We start from the raw sequence: 25,448 nt of genomic DNA on the forward strand, positions 1-25,448 counted from the left end.
AGGATGAAAATTATAGTCGCACTTTGTTCTTTATAATATATTTCTCGATTCAAATTATTTTACTTAAAGAGAATTTCATACCGTTATGCAGCGAAATATAAAACAAAATGGAACTTTATGTTGCATGCGTCTTTATAACGTCACAGCACGTCTGACGTCATGTCTGATTACACGCGTCTGTTTCCCGCGCTGAGATTAAAACAGCTACAAAATGCATTTCTCAACGTAACTGAGCATAAAATAAAAAGAAAATTTGTTTGTTTTTCGTGAATATGGAATATATCTCACCTCGAAGTGAGAAAATTTTCACATTTTCACTCGCGCTACGCGCTCGTGAAAATATTTGAAATTTTCTCACTTCTCAGTGAGATATATTCCATATTCACTGAAAACAAACACATATCCTCTATTTATTTTATGCTAATTAATGAAATACTGTATTCTATCAGTTAAATATTTTCATATCATATCACTCACACTGCGAAAATATGAAATCTATATTTTCACACTGTGAGAGATATAGCTCCGCCCCCTCATACATTGTGTATGAATTTTAAATTATTTGTTTTAAACAGGATGAAAATTGTAGTCGCACTTTGTTCTTTATAGTATATTTCTGGATTCAAATTATCTTACTTAATGAGAATTTCATAACGTTATGCAGCAAAAAAATAAATATATATAATGGAACCTGATGTTGTGTGCGTCTTTATAACGTCACAACACGTCTGACGTCATGTCTGTTTACGCGCGTCTGTTTCCCGCGCTGAGATTGAAATTTGTTGAAAAATGCACATCTCAACGTAATTGAGCATAAAATAAAAAGAAAATTTGTTTGGTTTTCGTAAATATGGAACATATCTCAACTGGAATTGAGGAAATTTTCACATTTTTCAAATTTTCTCACTTCTCAGTGAGATATAGATTCTATTCCATATTCACTCAAAACAAACAAATATCCTCTATTTATATTTCTGATCTACTGTAATTAATAGAATTGTTTGATAATTCAGGCAATTGGTCCGTCGGTTTTTCCGCAAAATAGTTTGTCCAATGTCATGAGCCTTCTTATTGACAACACAATACAACTTCAATTACGAAAAATGACATTGATGCTGATATAAAGTCGAAATATGAAACCTAACATTTCGTATGTTCTTGCTAGTTTTATTTACACATTGTCACCAAAACAAAGAATGTCCGGAAATACATTTATAAGTATATAATGAGACAGGAATAATGTAGTATGTACATTTTAAATTGAATGCAGCATTCACATCAAAATAGGCCGGTTATACTGCTTGACAAAATGTCCGAACCTCAAACTAATTCCAACATGAAATTTTATTGCTGATTTATAATCTTTAGCTAAGAATACAATACAGGAAAAAGTCCTGGAAGGAAATCCTAGCCAAACTGAAAATTATGTGATATTTAAGGGCGGTTTCCTTTAAATATTAATTTTAAAATAATATATAATATTTCAAATTTATCTACAATACAATGAATTAAACAAAATATTATTATTATTTCTTCATTCACGCGCATGCATTGCATTAAAAACCAGTTCAAGAAGCATCCATAATTGTCGTAACTGTTCATTATTGAATTTCGAACAAATATTGAAACAAGTGCCCCACCCATCTGTAATAACGTTGTGAATACATTTCTGTTTCACGAATCCCCTATGAATGATTTTTTTCTTATTTCTGACTTTGAAATACACAATTCATGTTTGGTGTTTAAACCTTTCAACTCCAATGCCGACGAGTCTGTTTTAGAAATATGTTTGTATAGATTTGGTAAGAAATTCTGTTCTAAATTTCGACATCTATGTTCTGAATTATGACACCACATTACTTTATGACAAAGATGGTTAAATACTAAATGTACGCTACCAGAAAGTGCTTGAGATCTTAAAGTATCTTTTTATACTGATATTCGAAGAACACATTTATGCTGTAGTTAACCAGTAGAAGAAAACAAATATTGCATATGGGCCACAGTAACGGCCACAATACGTATTAGATATAGACGTTATTTCAGTATTCCAGATGCAATATCTCAAAAATGTGCTTTCAAATTGATAATTTTGAGGACATTTTCACTTTAGAGAATCACATGATCAAAATAATCTCTTTACCAAAATAAATTTATGAATAATATGGGATAATATTGAAGCAACTTTTACTGTAAATCTAAAACATAGCCTATCATATGGCAACATAGATGTATCATAAAACTATATAGATTTCAATCACAATCACCTTCTGATTATCTGGAACACTTCAAGAAACTGAGACTAATTATTTCCCTCAGTGTTTGTAATTACAGGGTATCTATCATTATCGTCAACTACATAATAATTTAACAATTTACATTAGTCAGTTGATAGGCTATGTTTACGTTTCATATCTTATCATGGTAGGAAATTTATTAATGTTCTTCAAAAGATAACTTTGGTTAAGAGATTATTTTCATCATGTGATTCCTGATAGTGTTTTTCTACGTTTCATTTCCTTACATACGACTTATTCCACACCAAAAAGTTTATGTTGGAATTAGCTCAACCCCACAAGTTAAAATGAGTAGCCTAAAATGCAAAATAAATTGATAACAGGAAGGCATTAATTAATACTGATGAGAAACAAATGAAACAAAATATGCCTAAAGATGTTATTATCCAGTTAGGGCAAAACGCCCTTTAAACAGAACAGATTTATCTTTTTAATTAAAAAAACATAGTTCATGTTGCGTTGCCTCTTAATACACAGTATGCCTTAAATCATTCGTCCCTAACCTATGATTCATGTGGGGAAGTTGGCAGTTACTTTCGGCGAACAGGCTTGTAACGGTATAGGATCCAGGAACACTGATTAGTTAGTTGCCTGCAGTTACATAACTGAAATACTGTTAAAACGGAGTTAAACCCAAAACGGAGTTAAACATGAAAAGGTGAGATAAACTCTGAAGTGTGTGTGTGTTCTTTTTTACCAAAAATTACTTGTGCATGACCAGTGAAATTAAACCTGCCAACAATACAGTTACCAACATACCCTGCTGACTAAACAAAATTTATAAAACTGAACAGACATCGGTACTTGTCAATGACAAAGGCAGTACTACATCTATATTACGTAGATATAACAAAGGTATGATACTAAAAGTGAACAAATTTTAGTTCGAGTAATTTAGTATTTAGTGAGATGTGTACAAGTATGTGACGTGAACGGAGATAAAAAGTCAAATTATCTTTTTGATAATCGGTGTTTATTTGATTAAGCATAGATAAATGATGAAATAGTTTTAACAAAGTTTAACTATTCTCACAATATAGTATTTATTTAGACTAAAACTGAAAAAAATGGTTCAAAAGTAACGATGTTAGCTTATATTCAGAGCATTATATTCCAAACGGCAAGTATATTTTTATTATATATATATCACGAGTTTATCATTTTCTCACTTTTGTTTGGTTACCGAATAAAACATATTGTTTATCTCTGGCTTGTGTTTTTGCTTTCGTTTCAGTGGAAATCGCTTATTATTATTCAACTCTTCAACTTTTTTTGTTTCAAGCCTGTTTCGAATCGAAATCTGGGCTTATATTTTAGCAGCATTTCTGTTAAAAGAAGTTCGTATCTTAGACACATAGATCTACATGTAAATTCTAGGTTTTGATAAAGAACTAGCTATATTTTAACCAGAAGCTGATATAATCTTGACCTTTATATCGTTTTGTAATTTTTTATGTTTCCTATGATATATTCTTTGTTGACAGAGGTATGATGTAAATTGCTAGACTACGTAAACACATTGGGGAAATGGAAAAACCAAGAATAATTCAGGTTTCAAAAATTCCTAAAAATGTTCATTGTGATTTCATTGAACTTTTCTTTGAAAACACAAAGAAATATGGTGGTGGAACAGTTTCACGCGTTGAATACGATGAAAAACTTGCTACAGCTACAGTTGAGTTTGAATCAGCCAAAGGTAAATATCTCGTTTAAGAATGAACAAGATATGCAAGAGATGAATGCATGAGTTTTCTAAAAGAAGGAAACCTTCAAAACACAAATCAGCTGTCAAGAAAACGCATTCATTCTACGTGTTTGAACAATTATATTATTATACAGGTACCTTAAAGTGTTGCATAATCCAAAGATACTAATAACATATAGTAATTATTGAAATGCATCTGTGAGAGAACATCTTTCGTATGTTGTTTATCTACAACATTTTTATGATATATGACAAACACTTGAACACGGAAACTGTTTTATTTGTTATGCATTTACGTGAAAGGGAACATGAATTATTGTATTTTTTATATATGTCAGACAGGTAAAAAATTTAGAACCTCTCATTTAACAGTTTGGCATGCCGTATATATTTGTTTTAAATGCATTGCATGTTGTAAGTTAAAAATGTTGTATTAAATGTATTGCTTTCTCAAGTAGTTAAATTTTAAAATTAAGTCTGTAGTATGTTGTGGCAGAGATTTGTTATATAATGACAATTACTTAACGTTTTGCGAAAGTTGTAAGCACTCACGATCGTCAGTAAGTTACATTTCTCTTGATATTTTCTTTGCAGCTGTTGATAGAGTTTTAGAATTAGAAAACATAAAAATGATGGGCCATGACATCTGTGTTGAAGTATACAAAGAAAAACCGCAATGTACAATTGAAGTACATGGGCCTGTTTCTTTAGTCCGTAGACAAAATGCAGAACTTCTACAACTGTATTTTGAAAGTCCAAGGAGTAACGGTTGGAAAGTTAAGGAAGTAACTTTTGATGCAAAGAGGTCGGTTGCTTTTGTAACATTCGAATCGGAGAAAAGTAATTATTCTTTGTTGTTGTGTTTGTGCTAAGGTAACTTAGGGCGCTTTTGTTTGTAACAAACTCAGTTCGGTTTCAAACCGGTTTGCCAAACTTTCGATTTGTTTTGTAAAACTGGTTTTGACCTCGAAAAGGTTTGTGTCATTTGTTTTCAAAAACCGCTAACCGGTTTGTCAAACCGACCAAACTGCCCCCGGAGGCGGTTTGTTCGGTTTGTTGTATCCGAAATTTATTGCAGTTCGAGAACAAATGGCGGACCGTGTGGACCAAAATGGAAACGAGTAAGGAAAAAAAATAAGAATTAGTTCATTTCTGGAGGAAACCCGTGGTAATCTTTATGCCCAGCCGAATTCATTTGTCAATAATTTGTCAATAATTACTTCTGAAAACATTCTCTTTGATTGGCATGTATACATCGTTATAATCAGTTTCTCTTACCATCGAAATATTCCATTAATTTCGTTCCAAGATTATTCGACCTCCGACAGTCCAAAATCTAATTACTGTTACAGTATAAAGTTTTAATTTATAGCAAATGTGTCTGTTTCTGAAGGATAACATACATATGCAATATTTTGTATCTAAATAAATGTCTCTGTTGCTAAGCAAGGGATCACTTCTTGTAGTGTAAAGAAACACACTTACTTTTGTAAGAATTCTAGGTTCAAGTCCTAGCAAGAAGCCCTATGCACATTGACATAACTTTATATGCACATAAACATCATTAGTATATAAATACATATGCAAAGCAGTTCCCTAGTCTGACTAAATTTTAAGAGCAAAATGAATATTTTTTTTTTATTTTCATGCATACAACTATTCATATCAATAAAATTTCAATTTCCAATTAATTTTTCATTTTTTTTTTATCCCTGACAAGATATTAATTGAAAATGATTTGACTGACAGCTCTAGGACTTGTTAACATAAGCAGAAAAATGGCCGTAAAACACTGCCAAGTCATACATACTTGTGAAGGACTAATTTTCATGGATTTCATAGTTGTGTAATTAATTTCTAACAAGCCATAAATACCATCGTTTTTATCTTCAAAAGGTGAATTCTATAAAATCGTGTCCTCATGAAATTGCCATTTCAATATAGACAAAGCAGTTATCAACAAAAATAAAATGACTATTAAGTCTGTAAAAAGAGCTGATCCTTGTTGTCAAATGTTGTACAATTTATTACAATGCTAATTTCGAAAACAAGTTTGCACAAGTTTGTTTCAATTGATAATGCATTGTCTCATTAGTGCCTTAATGATGGTGACTTTCCCCTTGTGACTCACAGGTTCTGTTGGTTGTTCTGACTGAGCTCCTAACTTAGCCAGTTTGTCTTCATTGCCTGCAAGTCCACAATGGGATGGAATCCACTGAAGTGCTACTTTGCATGTTATACTCAGGCGCTGCATTCTCCTGGCTAGCTGCGGAGCTTTATTCTTGATAAGAGCTTCCATGACAGACAGTGCATCTGTAACAAAGACGACTGAGGAACTTTCTTCTCTGCCGAGTTGTCAATCATTGAGACGGCCTTCATGAGTGCTTCAGTCTCTGCCTTGTAATTGCTGTAGTGTTTTCCTGTGGCTGCGTGTAGTGTAGAGAAATTTCAATTCACCGAAATACATATAACTATATACATAAGTATCAATTATGTTTAATAATGTATATCCATGGTTTCTGCCCCCCCCCCCCCCCCCCCCCCAATACAGTGACATAAAAGTTCAAAGTATTAAGTATTATCTGATCAAGTCAGGGGTGTCATTGGATGCCATCCAACTCATTGTTGCCAGATTTTGAATGTACAATGCGTCATCAGAAAAAATGTCAGAGATTAAATATGTCAACCATTTTTGAAGAATCTTAATTAATATTTATTTAAACATGTTTTTGTGAGGTAAGATACACTCGCTGGCCTAAAATACAACTGTTTACTTAAATCAGCCCAGCACCAGAGTCAGGGTATATGTGCTTTGCTTGAACCTTGAGTAGTATAACGTCATCTATTTTTGCACATTAACTACATCACAACTGTCAAACTTTGCTGAGTGTGTCTAAAACAAGGAAACAGCAATGATTTCAATTATCCCTGTTACAATTTTCATCAAACTGAAATAAAAAAAGTCTGCTGGATAGTGGATACAGTTATATGATTACATCCCAGTCTTAGTCTTTGTGGCCGGATGGTTAGGGTAGTTGATCTTAAATTATTTGTCCTTCACTGCAGTGTGTTCGGAACCTTGCTCAGGGTGTAAAATTCTTTCATGTGTGAATTTCTAAGTAATCCAGCTGACTTAAAGGACAGTGGCTTAACCTAGCTGCACGCCCATGCCTTAAATATTGCATTGAAGTTGATATATGACCTATAATTCTGTCAGTCTGACATTAAACTTAACAAAAACTATCATTTGTATTCACTCAATTGGTCTAATGTTCTTGAGTGCAAAAGGAAGTGACTCAACTGTCTATGCCATAAGTAGCCTTGCTATGTTAAATAGTGGCGTCACATGAGGAGTAGTAATAGTAGTACATGTTATTTAATATGTTTGGCTCTTAGATACAAAATCTGTCATTTATCTCCATTTAGAATAAATTTAATCACTATTTTTTCTAGATTCGTCATTTTGTTCATACAAACCGCCTGTTTGTTCAAAAACTCATTTTAACCGAAACCAGTTTAAGTTTATCATTATTTTATATCCAAACCAAAACCTAAAACCCAAACCGGATTTTTGCAAACAAAAGCGCCCTTAATTTAAACATTTATATAGTGTTTTATTAGCTATTGCATTTTGAGTCATATACTTTTAAAAAATGCAGTTCTTGTCTTCATTTCAAACTTAATCATCAAGAAAGAAAACATTTTATGACTATTTACCAGTTATTATCGATATTACAAACATATATTCGACAAATCTGAGATATTTTACTTTTGTTTCTTATATTTTTATTTGATCTGCATGTGTTGTTATAATTACAAAGATATCACACAGTTAATTAGTGATATAGTTTCCGTATCCGCTTGTCTGAGAATGTATGTATGTCTGTCTGTATGTATGTATATATGTGTGTGTGTGTGTGCGTATGTGTAATGCTAGTATAATGTTCTATAATAATATAAAATTCCCTGTAGAAGTCTACATCAGCAAACGTAAAGGACTTAGAATTTACCTTCCATGTAGTATATATTATTTAACAAACGTAAAGTAAATCTACAACGTGTGAAATATAAGCTGCAGCTGAAATTATCAGTTCATATTATAAAAAAATCTGGTTTAAACTATTCCGTTATTTTTGTTTATTTAATTTGTTTCAGTGTCGAGAAGAGTTGTAGAACATTCGACTCACGTTCTAAAGGGACAAACGTTGGATGTAAAGCTACAAAACAACCCTAATTTTGGACCGAAAGATTCACATATAGAGGGAACGGCTTGTACGGTACGAGCAAAAGGGCTCAAAGAAATCCCTTCGAAGGATTTTGTAGAACTCTACTTTGAAAACAAAAGACGTTCAGGGGGAGGGAAAATTAAAACATTTGTCCTACAAGGTACAGATGAAGATGTTGCTGATATTACCTTCGAAAATGAAATAGGTATTATCAAATTATACATGTACCATTCGGTTTCTTTCTTTTTCAAGACTTTAGTAAAAGTACACAAGATATGCTTCAGTATTATAGACATTGGAATTTAAAGAAGAACATGTGTGTTAAATGATTTCTCCGATGAGTGTTCTTTCTACAAAATTGCTAACGCATATTAGGGGTCAGGGCTCAGTGCATTGCGCACGAAGATGATAAACATATCTCTGTAAAGTCACCCTATTAAGGAGGCGAACAATAAAATAAAGGAACAGTAAAATTTTAGACTCTAGAGATAAATGGTTACAATTTAAAACGAAAAGTTGAATCTAACGTTCTATGAAAAGATGATTAGAAGTTAACTGACTCATTATTTCTGCCCAAAACAGCGAAACAGATTTATTGCAAAACAATTTCACACTTCAGCCAACTACATGTTCATTCATACGTGTTAAATGCTTACTTTTAAAATGTTTGGCACGTTTATTTACAAATGAAGAAAGCGCTAAATAAATATGCATATGAAATATTGTATAATGGTTAATTTACACTGACTTTAAGGTTATTTGTAACGGAACAGACTTATGCATTAAGGTCAATGCGCCGTTTAAATGGGATATTCTAGTGGATCCCTATTTTTAAAATGATCATATTTTCACAAAGCAGTAAAACGGAATATTGAAAAGAAGAAAAACACACTTAAGTTTCGCTGTTAGAATTTACCTCAAATGCTAGAAATAACGGTTTGTAGTACCTTTTCAAGGCTGTTTCTCTACAAACAATAAAATCATTTATATTTAATGTAGATGCAAAGGCTGTGGTAGAAAAAAGCCATACGATAAATGGAATATCAGTTGAAGTATCAATTCCGCATGAAGTGCAAGAAAGACCAATGTATCAGGACAGGTTTCTTGTAGAAGGGTTACAAGACAAAACTTCCGACGATTGTCTCGTTTTCTTTTTTGAGACAAAAACTGGCTTGAAGACAAGATCACTTGCATATCACAGAGACAAAAATGGCGTTGTTCTCGTAACAATGGAATCTGCCCTAGGTACACGCATCTGGGTTGCTTTTGTCTTTCTCATCTCATAATCGTACAGCAGATTAGTTTTCATTTATACATAAAATTTATTGTATCTTGTTATTATAAGAGTTCTAGTTATCGATAAAAACTCTTTGAATTAGGCATTCAGTTGGTCTAGATATAAACGAATTTCATTTTGTGTAAAGTATTAATCTATTCTTACTAGATGTTGCACAGCTAATTGCGGATTGCAAGAACGAAACTGTCGATTGTGCAAAGTTGCGATTGTCGGAGGTTTATGTATCAAACTACATCTATGTAAGTAACCTACCGCCAGACATCACCACTGATACAATAGAAATCTACTTCGAAAACACGAAAAGAAGCAAAGGCGGCCTTGTCGAAAAGGTCGAGCTTCTAGATGACACATCGTGTCTTGTATATTTTGAGGATTACAGAGGTAATATGATAAGTATTTTAAATATATTTGACATATGTTAATCAAGTTTATGAAACAGACCAGTATATAGAACAAATTTTGTACCAACTGGTTCAAAATATAGTTTAGAAAATGTACGATAGAGTATACCGTACGGTTTTCGATGTTTTCAAGGATGTTGAAAAACACTATCTTACAGCTGGAGTGTAAAATAACTCTCTGGTGTAAGATGACTCTCGTGCAGCAAATGACATGAAACGAATTACATTTATGAAGTAGTTATGTGCGGTCTTGTGTTTTGCGTAAAACTAGAAAAAAGCAAATTCCTTGATTATTCTTCCTTATACCTTATAGTATATCTCTTTTTTTACGAAATAAAAACTCGACGTTACTCTGCCTTAAATACATGAAAAGCGGAACTGTTACATTTTTGTTTGGCATTGTAACGTCATCACGTCATGCCCACAATTTTGGCAAATATGGTACTGTAAGAAAAAAATATACTGGTGTTTTTATTTGGTGCAATAATTGATGTATCTATCTCTTTTAGTTATTACAGATGTACGGAGGGATTCGCAAATTCTCAGCAATAATGCCTTGGTTATAGGCGTATACCTCGACTGCTTGAAGCTAACGGAAGAAGATGCTCTCAACAATTCCACCCCACAGCCAGTAACAATTACAAACTTAGATTGCCGCAAAATTAAGTTCATAAATAAGGCTGAGGAGTTCAGACATGACGTAGAACACATACTTCTTGCAAATCATGCAAAGTTGATTGGCCTGAAGAAGGGTTCGAAGATCATGGAGGGACATTAAATTGCACTGTTCATACAGCTTTTATACGGTCAAACAAATTGACCCTTAGATGGCGAAATGAAATCAAAGCAACATTCGAAAAATTGATGAACAGAATTTACATCCATACAATTAAACTAGAAGATGAACATTTTTTTGCTGATTTATCATGCTCGGCATACAATGATGAGCATGTAGTGTTACTAACAGATAAAAATACATCTACAGTCACTATGGTAGGAGCCTCTCAAAAGCTAGATACAGCCATTGTATATGGTACATCTGGTGATGCTGATGAGGAATTCAAAGAGGAAATAGTTCCACTGGCTCATGAAGTTGAATTGAAAATGTTGGAATCGATGAACTTTGAAGACAAAATCAAGGAGTTAGTACCAAATACGGTTATCAAGACGACCAAAGAAGATTTAACTGTTGCGATTGAAGGACACCTAGTTGATATAAGGACGGTGAAACTTTTGTTGTTCGAGTTAAAGAACGAGCTTGCCACTGCATTTACAGACACGTTATCACCACTTGTGATAGAATTGTATTGTAAAAGACATACAATAGACTTTGTAAATGCTAAATTGAAATCTAGTAATTTACAATGTTTCTGGACAATGAATGATCAGAAATTAGTCGTATGCTGCAAGAAGCAGCATGACCTCAGTAGATGCATCAATGTGATCAAGTCGTCTGTCGTTGAAAATGTTATTCATCTGAGGGAAAATGAAGCAGAAGTCTGTATCGTAGATATTCTGAAGGACAAACTAGTAGAACTGCAGCAAATGTACCCAGAAAAGATAGCTACAAGTCTTAACGAAAGCTGTAAACTTCATCTCTGTTCAACAGACGATATATCACAGAGATTATCATCTGATGTCATGGAAAATATACAGAAATTGATAAAACTGAAACAAGCAAGAATGAAAAGTGAGCATCAATTGACATATATGATAAAGTCTCCACAGACATGCACAACGACCTGTTTCATTAAATGTTTATATTTGCTCTACTGCATATATGTACGAAAAATCACATTCTGAGATAATGACCACTCTTTAAGATAATTGTCATATAATTACGTAGTCAGATAAAATGTTGGACACTAATTATTTACGGTTCAATCATTTCTCTTATGATAGATACCACATTACATATATATATAATATATATAAGCTGGGAATGCACACTAATTATTTACGGTTCAATCATTTCTCTTATGACAGGTACCACATAATATATATATAATAACATATATATAACATTATAATAGCCATGTTGTTGGGTCTATAGTGAGATTCATTCCGTACTGTTGGGTCTCTATCTGTTTACTGGGTCTAATTTTCAAGTTATTGGGTCTTTAATAACAAAAGAAAGACCCAATATATATACATGTATATAAAATAAATAAAAAAGAAAAACATCCAATGGGTTTCCTCTATCTGTATATATATATATATATATATATATATATATATATATATATATATATATATATTGGGTCTTTCTTTTGGTTTTGCACGCCCAATTCCCAGTGTATATATAATATATATATATATATATATATATATGTTTTTCTTTTTTTATTTATTATATACTTGTCCAGGAGTAACTTTTAATATTTTTTATTTTATATATATATATATATATATATATATATATATATATATATATATATATATATATATATATATATATACTGGGAATTGGGCGTGCAAATGAAATCCATTTTAGTGTTCATAGTATTACATTGTAATATACATGCAAATGAAAAAAAAGCATTTCACCGGTTCATTTGATATTTTATTATAGATGAAGCCGCAAACAGTTCGGAGGAGTATGTGAGTGGTGATACAGGCAAGTACTGTTTTATTCTTCAGCTGTAATTCATCTTTTCTTCATATATTTATAAGATTTGGTATCTTTTATTATTCTTAACACAATATATTATAAGTTTATAATTTCCGGCTGTATGTCACACATTTGATATGCTTATTATTCCCCGACGAAGTCGGAGGGATATAGTTTTGGCGTAGTTCGTCCGTCCGTCTTTCCGTCCGTCTGTCATTTCGTCCGGAGCCATATCTAGGAAGTGGTTGGGAATGTTTAAATAAAACTTCCTACACATGTTCGCTACTATGAGGTTATGCGGCCCGTCAAGTTTCAGCAAGATTGCCCAAGTAACACTAGAGTTATGGCACTTAGATGTTTCTAGTGTTAATCTTATAGGGCTCTATATATATAGCAATTTCTGCTTTATAACTTTTGATATTTTTGACCTCGAACTCTGACACTTCAACTGAATTTAGACCACTATAATGTGGTTGTGCACACGCAATGTCGTCTGGATTTCTTTAGTAACTTCTGTTAGGCTACTCATCTCGTCAGACCTTGAAAGGCTACTTATTTATTCTAAACCGCATGTATAATTTGTTGTTGTCTGAGAACGCCGAGGTATCAGATTATGTTTATCATCGTTCTACCCTTTAGTTTACCATGACATTTATAAAACCCGGTCTCGATCGAAAGATCTACCTTTACTTTATCCAACTCCTCCGATGCTCCACCCAGATTCTTCCACATAAGCCCATAATAATTCAATATTTTGGTCAATCGTACGTTTCAATTTCAGCTCCTCCTCTATTGGTTTTCTACTTCCGGTTACTTCGATAACTTCCGTAAGCGCGTACCGCGACGGACTTTACCGATTCCCTGTTCCGAATTTAATCGAACAAAGTGGAGCGGCTCTCCTGATGTCATTTACTGATGACATCAGTGGAACATATTCCAAGACTATATAAACCCCGAAATTTGGTCATTTTATTTTATCAATCGTCTCCACCAAAGTTCTAGTACAGAACGCTGCAACTCTCTACTGATAAATAAATAGCTCCACTGAGCTCCACTCACTATATTTATGTCAAAAAGAAGGAAAACCGGAGAGGTACCCTATTTCTATACATTTATAATGGTCATCTGGAGAGCTTCCCTATAACAGCCTATATATTTGTAACCTGACTACCTCGGCTTCCAAAGTTACTGAAGATGTTATTCTACATTGAATCTTCTTGCTGTATTTATTTATATTAAAAATCCTGACATGAAAATAAATATGTAGGCTGGATTACAGCCTTGTCTCCTTGCTAGATGTTAAGCCTGGATTGTGATCATTCTGCGTTCGAACCCTAAACCCTCAACTACTGTTCCCGGACCTTGGCAGGTGTGCCGGCAGAACAACTGGTGTCCGGAAGTGGGATACTATAGATGACACTGGTGACTATAGAGAATCATAACATTTCTTTCATTATCTTTAGACCTATAATTATCAAGCTCCACATTTTGAAGCTCCTCCCTAGAAAATACTCCGACAGGCTCCGGGCTCCGACAAGTATTTCTGTGCTCCTGCTCCACATATAGCTCCGAAACAAATATAAATATATTAAAGAGAGTCAACATGTAATATCCATATAAATTTATTGATAATATTTCTTTATGATACAAAATATCCCAAAGTACAGTCTATGCCACTGGTGGACGACGATTGATCATCTGGTCAACGAGTGGGGACGCCTGTTATCGAAGACTAGATTTCAGCTCCAAGGGCTCCAACTACTGGTATACCACTGGACCCAAGGACCTGCTGGTGTTTGACATCTACACCCATAGACTGTAGAAAAATCTCTATAATAGGTCACCAAAAATCCTGCCAATTATTTCCTGAAAATAGATATATAAAGTCATGACTGAATTTAATCATAGATAAATAAATAACAGAATAAATAAAAAAAAAAAAAAAATTAAATGTTGCCTTATTATCTTATTACAGCAAGAACAAGTGAATGAAGTATTGCCATGCAATACAAAGTCCCCTACTGGAAGGCACCTAATTTTTTCTACTGCAGTATAACATAATGAACTGATATCTGTCAATGATGTATAAACAATATTGTACTACATATACAATATGTTATAACATTATAACAACACACTTGGATTAAAATGTGCATATATAAAAACCCACAGTTGTTTTCATATTGAATTTTTTTGGCTGATTATAAAAATGTTATCATGTAAGTTATTTATAGTAACAACAAAGGGAAATTAATCTTTAAAAAAAAAAAAAAAAAAAAAAAAAAAAAAAAAAATTAATAATATAAGTCCACAAGAAACTCTTTACCAGGTAGAGATAGGTCAAAATACACCTAAAAATTGGATGTAACATGCATGCTGTACCACAGAAAAGTGGTCTCGATTTTTCTCTACTGCCAGTAATAAAAAAGTTACAATAAAATCTATTTATAGTAACAACAAAGGGATGTCATTCTAAAAACAAGGGTGCCTCATGGTGGTGAACATTTGGTCCAAGTTACATCAAAATCCCTCCATGCATGAAGAAGAAATGTTCCATACAAAGTCATTCTTGAATTTGACCTTTGACTTCTAAATATGACCTTGACCTTAGACCTAGGGACCTGGTTCTTGCGCATGACATGTTGTCTCATCCAGGGGAATATTTGTGCCAACTGATATCTAAATCCTGCTTTGCATGACAAAGTTATAGACCGGACAGGAAAAAAATCCTCTTGACCTTTGATCTCAAAGTGTGACCTTGACCTTTAAGCTAGGGTACTGGGTGTTGCGCATGACATGTCGTCTCATCATGGGAAACATTTGTGCCAAGTAATATTAAAATCCCTTCATGGATGGCAGAGTTATGGACGGACAGGAAAAAAACTCTGTTGACCTTTGACCCCCAATTGTGACCTTGACCTTTGAGCTAGGGGTCCGGGATTTGCGCATGACACGTCGTCTCATCATGGGGAACACTTGTGCTAAGTAATATTAAAATCCCTTAATGAATGTCAGAGTTATGGACCGGACACGAAACAGACCCTGTTCATGCTATGTTAACATTTGACTGCTAAGTGTGACCTTGACCTTTGAGCTAGGGGTCTGAAAGTTGTGCATGACATATCGTCTTATTATGAGGTACATTTGTGCCAAGTAATATTAAAATCCCTTCATAGATGGGAGAGTTATGGACCGGACAGGAAAAAAACCTTGTTGACCTTTGACCTCCAATTGTGACCTTGACCTTTAAGCTAGGGGTCCAGGTTTTGCGCATGACACGTCGTCTCCTCATGGGGAACATTTGTGCCAAGTAATATTAAAATCTCTTCATGGATGGGAGAGTTATAGACCGGACAGGAAAAAAGCCCTGTTGACCTTTGACCTCCAATTGTGACCTTGACCTTTGAGCTAGGGGTCCGGATTTGCGCACGACACATCATCTCATCATGGGGAACATTTGTGCCAAGTAATACTAAAATCCCTTCAAGGATGGGAGAGTTGTGGACCGGACAGGAAAAAAGCCCTGTTGACCTTTGACCTACTATTGTGGCCTTGACCTTTGAGCTAGGGGTCTGGGTTTTGCGTATGACACGTCGTCTCATCATGGGGAACATTTGTGCCAAGTAATATTAAAATCCCTTCATGGATGACAGAGTTATGGACCGGACACGAAATTGCGGACGGACGGAATGACGGAATGACGGAATGACAGAATGACGGAATGACGGAAAGACGGAATGACGGAATGACGGAAAAGAGCATTCCTATAGTCCCCAAAACTGGTTTTCAACCAGTAGGGGACTAATAAATATCCATTAAATATTTAACATAACCATGGAAAGAGAAGATAGAGAAGAGTTAGCCCATTGCAGAGATATAGAGAATGTTTCCATACATTCCCAAGAACCTGACTATAACCCTGACTTACCTGAAGAAATGCCAGAAAGGCCAACAATGCAATATGAAGATGAGTTTGAGTCCCGTATAGAAAAGAGACTTGAAACCATTGCTAATGAGATAGCCCAGAATCACATTTCATTAACCAATGAAAAACAAGAAGTATGTGAGAAAATAAGAAGCTTTGAACAAGACATGCAGAGATGCAGACAAGAATCCCAGAACAATAATGGATTAATAAGATACCCAAGAGAAACCCGTGCAACTAACAATGTACCTGATATTACTAATAATAGAGCCAGACGTGAAAGGTCTCCCGACCCTGAAATTGATTTTCCAAATTTAAACAGGGGGGACAACTCTTCCAATGATGTTGGATGTAACATAAGATTAAAACCACCAAAATATGATGGAAAAGAGGATGTATATGAATTCCTTGAATCCTTCAACATTTGTAGTGAAATAAATAAATGGAGTCTTACTGCTAAAGGTTTATATTTAGCCAGTTGCCTTCTGGGTAATGCCCGCTCCTTACTAGCGGAACTATCAGAATCAGAGAAAACCAATTATATTGTATTAAAACAGAAACTTACAGAGCGGTATGGGTCTTTAAACCAGATGGAGGTCTTTAAAGTAAAATTAAGAAACAGACGCCAGAAGCCAGGTGAATCTATTTCGGAGATAGCCCAAAATATTAAGAAAATGAGTCAATTAGCCTATCCTAATGTTCCCTTTGAGGTAATAGAATCCATTGCCATGGATCATTTTATGGATGCTTTGACAGATTCCGACCTAAGACTACGACTAAGAGAAGCCAATCCAAAGACTCTGTCCGAGGCCGAGCAAACAGCCACTAGATGGGAAGCCTACAGAATAGCAGAAAAGCAAAGGAATATGAACATAAATGTGTCCACAGCTAAAAGGGAATCTGACACTGATGATAAAACTGAAGAGGACAAGAAATTTGAATCATTAAATGAGTCTTTAAATGCTTTAATCCAAGAATTTCAGAGTTTCAAGAGACAGTCAAAACCCAAACCTACCTACCCACCCTCACAGAGAAGAAATTACCCTACAGCTCCTCCTAGAAATTATACTCAGTCAGATCACAGATACCAGCTAACACAGAACAACAGGACTAGTACAGATCACTACAACCAAGACAGACAAAACCAGGGATATCAAAGACACCAGAATAACTACAGGATGCCAAACAATGAATCACAAAACAACCGAACTCCACAACAACCCAACGACACAACACAAAATTACAATCACTCATCCAGTACTAACTCGGGAAACGAGAGAAGGTCATTCTGGAGGCCCGCAGGACGACCAACCTACCACAACAGGGGCCAGAGATATTAGATAAATGCCAAAATGTAGAAACCGAAGGATTTTTCATGCCAGCTTATGTACAAAATCAACCTATAACTATGCTAATTGACACAGGGTCTAATGCCACCATCTTAAGAAGTAGTATATTAGAGAAATGGCCTAGTTCCTGTAAACCTGAAATATTACCTGTAAATGCTAACTTATTAGGAGTTACCGGTGAAACCGCCCCTTTTCGAGGGAAAGCCAAAATTAAGCTGCAAATAGGGAACCAAACATTTGAAATATGGGTCTTATTAGCAGAAATAAGAAATGACTTCATATTAGGTAGAGATTTTATCCTATCCCAGAAATGTGATTTACTATTAAGCAAACAAATCATGAATTTAAATGGGGAAAACCTTTATTGTTTTTCAAATGAACGTGAAGTCCATATGAGCCGGGTAGCATTGATAGAAGATATAGAAATACCTCCAGATTCTGAAATGATAGTCACAGGTAGAACCATTGACCCATATAATCAAAATCAAACAGGTATTGTGGAAGTCAGCCAAACCTTTGTTGAAAATCATGACATCCTAGTAGCTCGTGCATTAGTACAACCAAGACAAGGATTGATACCTATGAGAGTAGCCAACTTTGAGTCCATACCTATACTGCTCCATAAAGACACAATAGTTGCTGTTCTAGAAGGCACTCAGATACCTGAAAGTAAGCCTGTAAATTCCACTACTGTTCATACTCGATCTTCACCTACAAATCAAAAACCAAATGAACTACCAGATCATTTAACTGAATGTTTCCAGAGATCTGCCGAGAACCTATCTGAAGATCAGCAAAAGATGTTTAAAGAACTTCTAATAGAATTTCAAGATATCTTCTCTAAATCCGAGGAAGATATAGGACATACAGACCTTGTGGAATACACTATTGATACTGGAGATAACCTACCAGTAAGAACCCCACCTTATCGTCTTCCGCTAGCAAAACGCGAAACGGCTGAGAAAGAAATACATAAATTACTAAACCAAGATTTAATTGAACCCTCCCAATCTCCATGGCTCAGTCCAGTTGTATTAATTCCAAAGCCAGACGGCAAATCCGTTAGATTTTGTATAGATTTTAGGAAAGTCAATGCGAGAGTGAAGTTTGATGCTCATCCCTTACCTAAAATAGACCAATCCATTGAATCGTTAGGTGGAAGTAAATTCTTCTCTTCTATGGATTGCAGATCAGCTTACCACCAAATTTCCATAAATAAAACAGACAGACCTAAGACAGCTTTCAGCATAGGAGGAGAGACATATCAGTGGAAGGTCATGCCATTTGGTATGGCTACATCCCCAGCAGTATTTGAAAGACTGATGGAAAAGGTACTACATGGATTGACATATAAAATCTGTTTGATATATCTAGATGACTTGCTATGTCACTCAAAAACCTTTCTTGACCACCTAGCACATTTGAGACAAATGTTCGAAAGAATACGTGAAGCAAACCTGAAACTTAGCCCATCAAAATGTCATTTCTTCCAAAAGGTACTTAGCTTTCTAGGCCATCAAATCAGTGAACAGGGAATTGAACCTTGCCCTAAGAAAACAAAAGTAATCAGAGAATGGCCAAGACCTCAAAATGTCCGCCAACTGTGTTCTTGGCTAGGTCTTTGCGGATATTACAGGAAAATGGTGTTCCAATTTGCTACTATTGCCAAACCATTGTACAAACTTACAGAAGCTAACCAACCTTTTGTGTGGGATGATGCAGCAGAGACAGCCTTCAGAGAATTGAAAACTAAGCTATGTAGTACACCAATACTAGCCTTTCCTAATGAAACCTTACCCTTTCTCCTTGATACTGATGCCTCGAACGTTGCGGCAGGGGCTGTGCTTAGCCAAATACAAGACAATACTGAGAAAGTAATCGGCTACTTTTCCAAATGCTTTTCAAGAACAGAACGGAACTACTGTACTACACGTAAAGAATTGCTAGCCATTGTAGAAGCAGTTAAACATTACCATCACTTCCTGTATGGAACTACATTCAAAATTCGGACAGACCATGGATCCCTACAGTGGTTATTAAACTTTAAGATATGTGAAGGACAATTAGCCCGATGGCTCGAGATACTAGGAAACTACAAATTTCAGATAGAACACAGACCTGGTCGTATACACAGCAACTGTGATGCCCTGAGTCGACGTCCTTGTGTTGAAAAATGCTGCCCATATTGTAGTAGAATTGAAGAAAAATTTCCATTAAAGTCAGCAGAAATAACTGTAACTACTGCCTCCATCACTAATGACTCCAGTCCAACAGTGGAAAGAGTACAGAATGACGACCAAAATGAGATTACAGACCTTTCTGACATAAGTAAAGCACAAGATAATGATGACATCCTTAAACAAGTTAAAAAGTGGGTGGAGGGAGATGCTAGACCAGACTGGCAACAAATTTCAAAATTTGACCAAGAAATCAAACACTACTGGCATAATTTCCCCTTACTAGAAATAGAAAACAATGTTTTGTACCAAAAAGTACTGACTGATACCAAATCCCTCAAAAGAGTCATTATAGCCCCCAAACTTCTTCGTAAATCCATATTCAAACAGCTTCACGAGAAACCTTCAGCTGGACATCTTGGTTTCAAAAAGACTTACGCACGAGTAACCTTAAGATTTCATTGGTGGGGGATAAGCCGAGACATTGAGAAATGGTGCAAAACCTGCGACACTTGTGCTCAGAGGAAACCTCCATACAGAACTGCAAAAGGTCCCTTACAAATATACCAAGTTGAACAACCTATGGAACGTTGTGCCCTAGATATCCAAGGTCCCTATCCTACATCTAACAAAGGAATGAAATACATATTAGTGGTTAGTGACTATTTCACAAAATTTTTACAGGCCATACCCTTAAAATGTCTAGAAACGAAGTATGTAGCCACTAAGTTAGTGAACAAATTTATTTCCTTGTTAGGAACACCATTAGAACTTTTCTCCGACAGAGGCTCAAACTTTGAATCCACCATTTTCAAAGAAATGTGTGAACTTCTAGGTATCCACAAAACCAGAACTACAGTAGGACGACCTAGCTCGGACGGAATGATAGAAAGAGCAAACAGAGTTATACAGAACATGATGACGGCTTTTGTTGACAGAAATCAACGTAACTGGTGCGAGAAATTACCTTTACTTGTTCTTGCCTACAACAGCAGTGTACACACTTCAACTGGTTTTAGTCCATCTATGATGATGTTTGGCAGGGAAATGAATCTTCCCATTGACCTGGCTATTGGGAAACCTGTAGATGAAAAATCAAAGTTCACAACAAACTATGTAATAGACCTAGAAGAGACACTGACAGATATACATGAAACTGCACGAGAAAATTTGGGACAGACAGCAAATAACATGAAGTCCAATTATGACAAAGGCAAATTTCATAACGAGTATCAACCCGGAGATGCCGTGTGGTTCTATAATGCCAAACGCCGGAAATGTCTCAGTCCAAAACTACAGAACTCTTGGACTGGCCCATATACCATAGTAAAGAAATGGGGTGATGTTCTGTATGGTATCAAAGAAAAACCAACTGACAAGTTACAAGTTGTCCATCATGACAAACTGAAGAAATACAACGGAGATAACCTTCCGACATGGTTCCATGATGTTTAAAATGGTTACTGTATTGCATACATGTATTCTGTGAAATTGTTATTGTATACAGTTTTATGTTACTGCTATAAATGATGTTACCAAATAAAGATACCTTTGCATTATACAAACCTGTACCACAGTACTGCCTATAGCCCTGACCATCAATCTCCACATGTGCTCTCCAGTGATCGATTCTGTAAATAGAATACCATGAATATTTATATGCCATTTTGATGTACGGATGCCTAAATTCTAAGATGTTTAAGATGTTTTCCAGTACCTTAAATATTACTAAAGATAAAGAAGATAAAACTATAAAGTAGAACCATAAAAACCACAATGTTTTAGACCTAAGAAAAGTAAAGTTAGCCTAAAACAGTAAACTTTATTTCCTATCATTACAGGCTGTAGCATGGAAATGCAAAATGTGTCCACACATAGACAAAGCCTTCACGAAGCGAAGCAACGCATCAAGACATGTGCTAGAGGTACACATGCTTCATAAATACTGCTGTAGCCACTGTAACACCTTATTCTCCAGATTAGACAATAGACACCGATGTATATATGAACACAAGGCTAAACTAGAGCTATTTAACACGGTAACCAAAGAAAAAGGAGAACAGGCAGAGAATAAAGTACCCAAAGAAACCATTGATTTATGCTTGGAAAAGACCATCATACAAAAATACCGAGAAACCTACCCTACAAACCAAAGAAACGAGTTTCAGATACCAATATACCAAATCAACAAACCATCCATAAAAAGTATCGTTACCTTACCAAGAACAAATCCAGACCAGCAACGTGAACTACAGAATGACCCTAAAATTCTAATAAATGACCTGGGGTTAACCTTATCATCAGACGAGGAAGATTTAATGGAAATCCCAGCCGATTTTCCAGAAATCACACTACTAGAAGTGGACAACACCTTAAAGAATGTAGAAAACAAAAGTAAAGTCCAAAATGATACTCAAACCAAAGACAACCATAAGGAAACTGAGGAAGAAAACAACATAAAAGAAATACCTACCGACTATCAAGCTAAAACTAAACTAAGGGAGAAACAGAATGAGAACAATGAAGAAAGATTAAATGAAGACAGTCTGAACAATAAGAAAGAGACACTTAATCAGGAAAAACAGAGTGAAAAGAAAGAGAGGAGTAACCAGGAAAATAAGACAGAAATTGAAAGAACAGAAAGTGATAAGGAGAATACGCAGGAAACCAAAATAAAAGAAAGACAGAGAGCAAATAATGAAGAAATAGTAAGCACTGACTTAGACAAAGATAACCTTTGTGAGAAGAAAAAGGAAAAGAAAAACAAAGACAAGACAGGTAAAGATAGAAATGAAAATAAAGAAAAACATAGCAAATTAAAGGAAAATAAAGTGGAAACTGAAATAAAAGAAGGACATAAGGGAAATAAGGAAAACAAAAAGCACAAAGAGAAACACAGAGATAGTAAAAAGGAAAAGGGAAATAAGAAAGAAAGAGAAAATAGAGACGGAATGAAAGATATAAACACAGGAGACCAAAAAGTATGTAAAGAAACAGTAAAAATAAATGACAAACCGAAAAATGATAAGTGCAAAGACCAACAGAAAGGGAAGGAGGAAAATAGGAACACAGGAAAAGAGGAAGTTAAGGAGAAAACGGACACTCGACAAATAATAGTTAAAGAAAACATAGCAGAAATAAAAAACTATAGAATACCTAAATTACAAAAGCCAGTAACTAAACAGACCAACAACACCTGCTTAAGAGAAGAGATACTGTATCCGAACTTGTCCGACATAAATCAAATAAACATTAGCTCAATGCGTAAAGTGGTCACATACGACGATATCGACATGGATGAAACAGAAAATGAATTCACTGACAGCATTGATCACGAGTTTGACCCAGAACCAGAGGACATTCCCACAGAAGAACACGTACAACAAACCATAAACTATATAGAAGAAACTCAAAAGACATTCATTAAATTAAATATTGGAGGCGTTACATTTAATACAAGCTACAAAACTCTTTCAAATTCTCCTGAATCCGTTCTAGCACATCTGAGAAACAAGAACCTAACAGTTACCGACAACACCATTTTCATAGATAGAAGCGGGAAACATTTTGAATACCTCCTAAATTTTCTTCGCAATGGCTGTGTTATACCCCAGAGCTTATTACCTTCTAATATCACCATCACGGAAGAAATCCTTATGGAATCGAGATTTTACAATATCTGTGAACTGACTAGGAAACTGGAGACACATCTACGACATCTCAAGCTGGGCACCATCAACTAAATATATAAAGACATTAAATCAATTTAACAACGGAATTCAAGACTTTTCTAATTACTGTAGAATTAATGATATTATTCTTTAGCAGTTTTAGAGTATATTTATGTAACCAAAAATCTTTTATTTTCCCAAAACAAAAAAAAAACAACATTACTTCCTGTTTTAGACCTACCCACACCTATTTTGTAAGGGGGGAAGGGACACACTTCCTGATAAAAGATTTTTGAAACCTAGAAATTAATTTTGAATTTATTAAGGTATTAGGTGATAATGTAAGCATTATTTTTGCAATAATTGTCAGTATTATATATGGTAATGCATTTGGCAAGATATATGTGTATTGTAAAATTATTGAGTACATACCCGACTTAGACATTACTTCCCGGAGATGACTAATCATGTTTATTTGTATTTAGGAGGCACACTGAAAGATAGTAAGATACATTTTTTTTTGAAACTATGCAAAATGTATTAAACAATAAGGAGTATTTACACTTAATAGTATAATTATAGTAACAGGCATTTTAAATATTAACTGAAAGGTATCCATGAGTACTAGTATTTTACTGTAAAGGTTCCGTACGGTCTAATTGTATATTGCACAATTTTATATGTATATAAATCATTGTCAGCACATGCGTTATTTTTGCTATTACTAATAGAATACTATAATATTATGGGAGACTTGTTTTGGTAACCAGAAGATGTTACTACTTTATGGCCTACACCTATTGCTGACTTAAAAATCCTGTCCTATTGTTATTTGCTCATGAGCCTTAGCAGGGTTCTTGGTATGTAAAGTTGATTCAGAATGTTCGTTTGGAGGCCCTGCGGGTACACCTTTTACATGTACCTTGCACACCTTTACATGTGCCATTTCACACACCTTTACATGTGTTGTTTGACATAAGCCGGTGGGCCGGGGGTTAAAACTCCGTTTCCTCCTTTAATAGGCAGTCACTTTTTGGGATCCCGACAGGTATTATTATGGTATTATTATATTGGCGCCCAGGGTTGTGCAAGCCCTTTTGTCTCCCCATTTTTGTACTTATTGTGCCATGTGATTCATATTCATTTTGAGATAGAAATATCTCCTTTTCCGTTTAACCAATCATTTTATACGTAGGCCTGGCACTTGTGAGGATTTGGATACCTACATTTATTAAACTTGTGTGAAGAAAAATAACTCTGGATATTGTTAAAGTCTGTGCACAGTATATTCATACAATTATTATACTCTACCTATTTACTTATTCATCTGTTATACATAGCCAATGATTGAGCCTGTTACATGACACCGGTACCTGTAATTACATGTAGAAAAAAAAATAATGTAATAGATAGACATGTAGATATTTTTAAACATTTTTTACGTAATAAGTGATTTATGCCTTAGGAAGTTGGAACTGGTTAGAAATGACCATATTAAAATGTAATGCATTACAGTGACTATACTGCCCGGATATGACTAATTGTGTACACTTTCCCATATATTAACCGACTGATTCTGAGGAAGTTTAAGGACATTTGAATTGTCCAAATTTATTACAGTATTGTGGTATGTATATACTAAAGAATTTTAATGATGTATTATTATTATTAATTACTCTGAATTTTACTAATTCATTTATGTAAATGATTACTAAATTTAGGTAGCAATGTATTACCTATTCCTTTTACCTGTAGTTATCACTATAGGAATCTTTTGTCTGTTAGGACT

At 34.7% G+C, this 25,448-nt stretch overlaps 2 protein-coding genes across 2 annotated transcripts; both read left to right on the forward strand.

Moving 5' to 3' along the window:
- The first annotated feature begins 3,786 nt into the window (after window positions 1–3,786).
- On the forward strand, window positions 3,787–10,704 carry LOC123547473 (protein mono-ADP-ribosyltransferase PARP14-like). Its single transcript, XM_053551713.1, has 6 exons — window positions 3,787–3,993; window positions 4,597–4,842; window positions 8,158–8,433; window positions 9,228–9,473; window positions 9,673–9,906; window positions 10,436–10,704. Exons 1-6 carry the CDS (start codon window positions 3,825–3,827, stop codon window positions 10,702–10,704), a joined length of 1,440 nt encoding a protein of 479 aa, XP_053407688.1. The 5' UTR covers window positions 3,787–3,824.
- Window positions 10,705–21,850: 11,146 nt separating this feature from the next.
- Window positions 21,851–23,731, forward strand: LOC128559334 (splicing regulatory glutamine/lysine-rich protein 1-like). Its single transcript, XM_053550651.1, has 2 exons — window positions 21,851–22,766; window positions 22,842–23,731. Exons 1-2 carry the CDS (start codon window positions 21,851–21,853, stop codon window positions 23,729–23,731), a joined length of 1,806 nt encoding a protein of 601 aa, XP_053406626.1.
- Window positions 23,732–25,448: the final 1,717 nt, after the last annotated feature.

Source organism: Mercenaria mercenaria, chromosome 9, assembly GCF_021730395.1.
Source record: "Mercenaria mercenaria strain notata chromosome 9, MADL_Memer_1, whole genome shotgun sequence".
Classification (NCBI taxonomy): domain Eukaryota; kingdom Metazoa; phylum Mollusca; class Bivalvia; order Venerida; family Veneridae; genus Mercenaria; species Mercenaria mercenaria.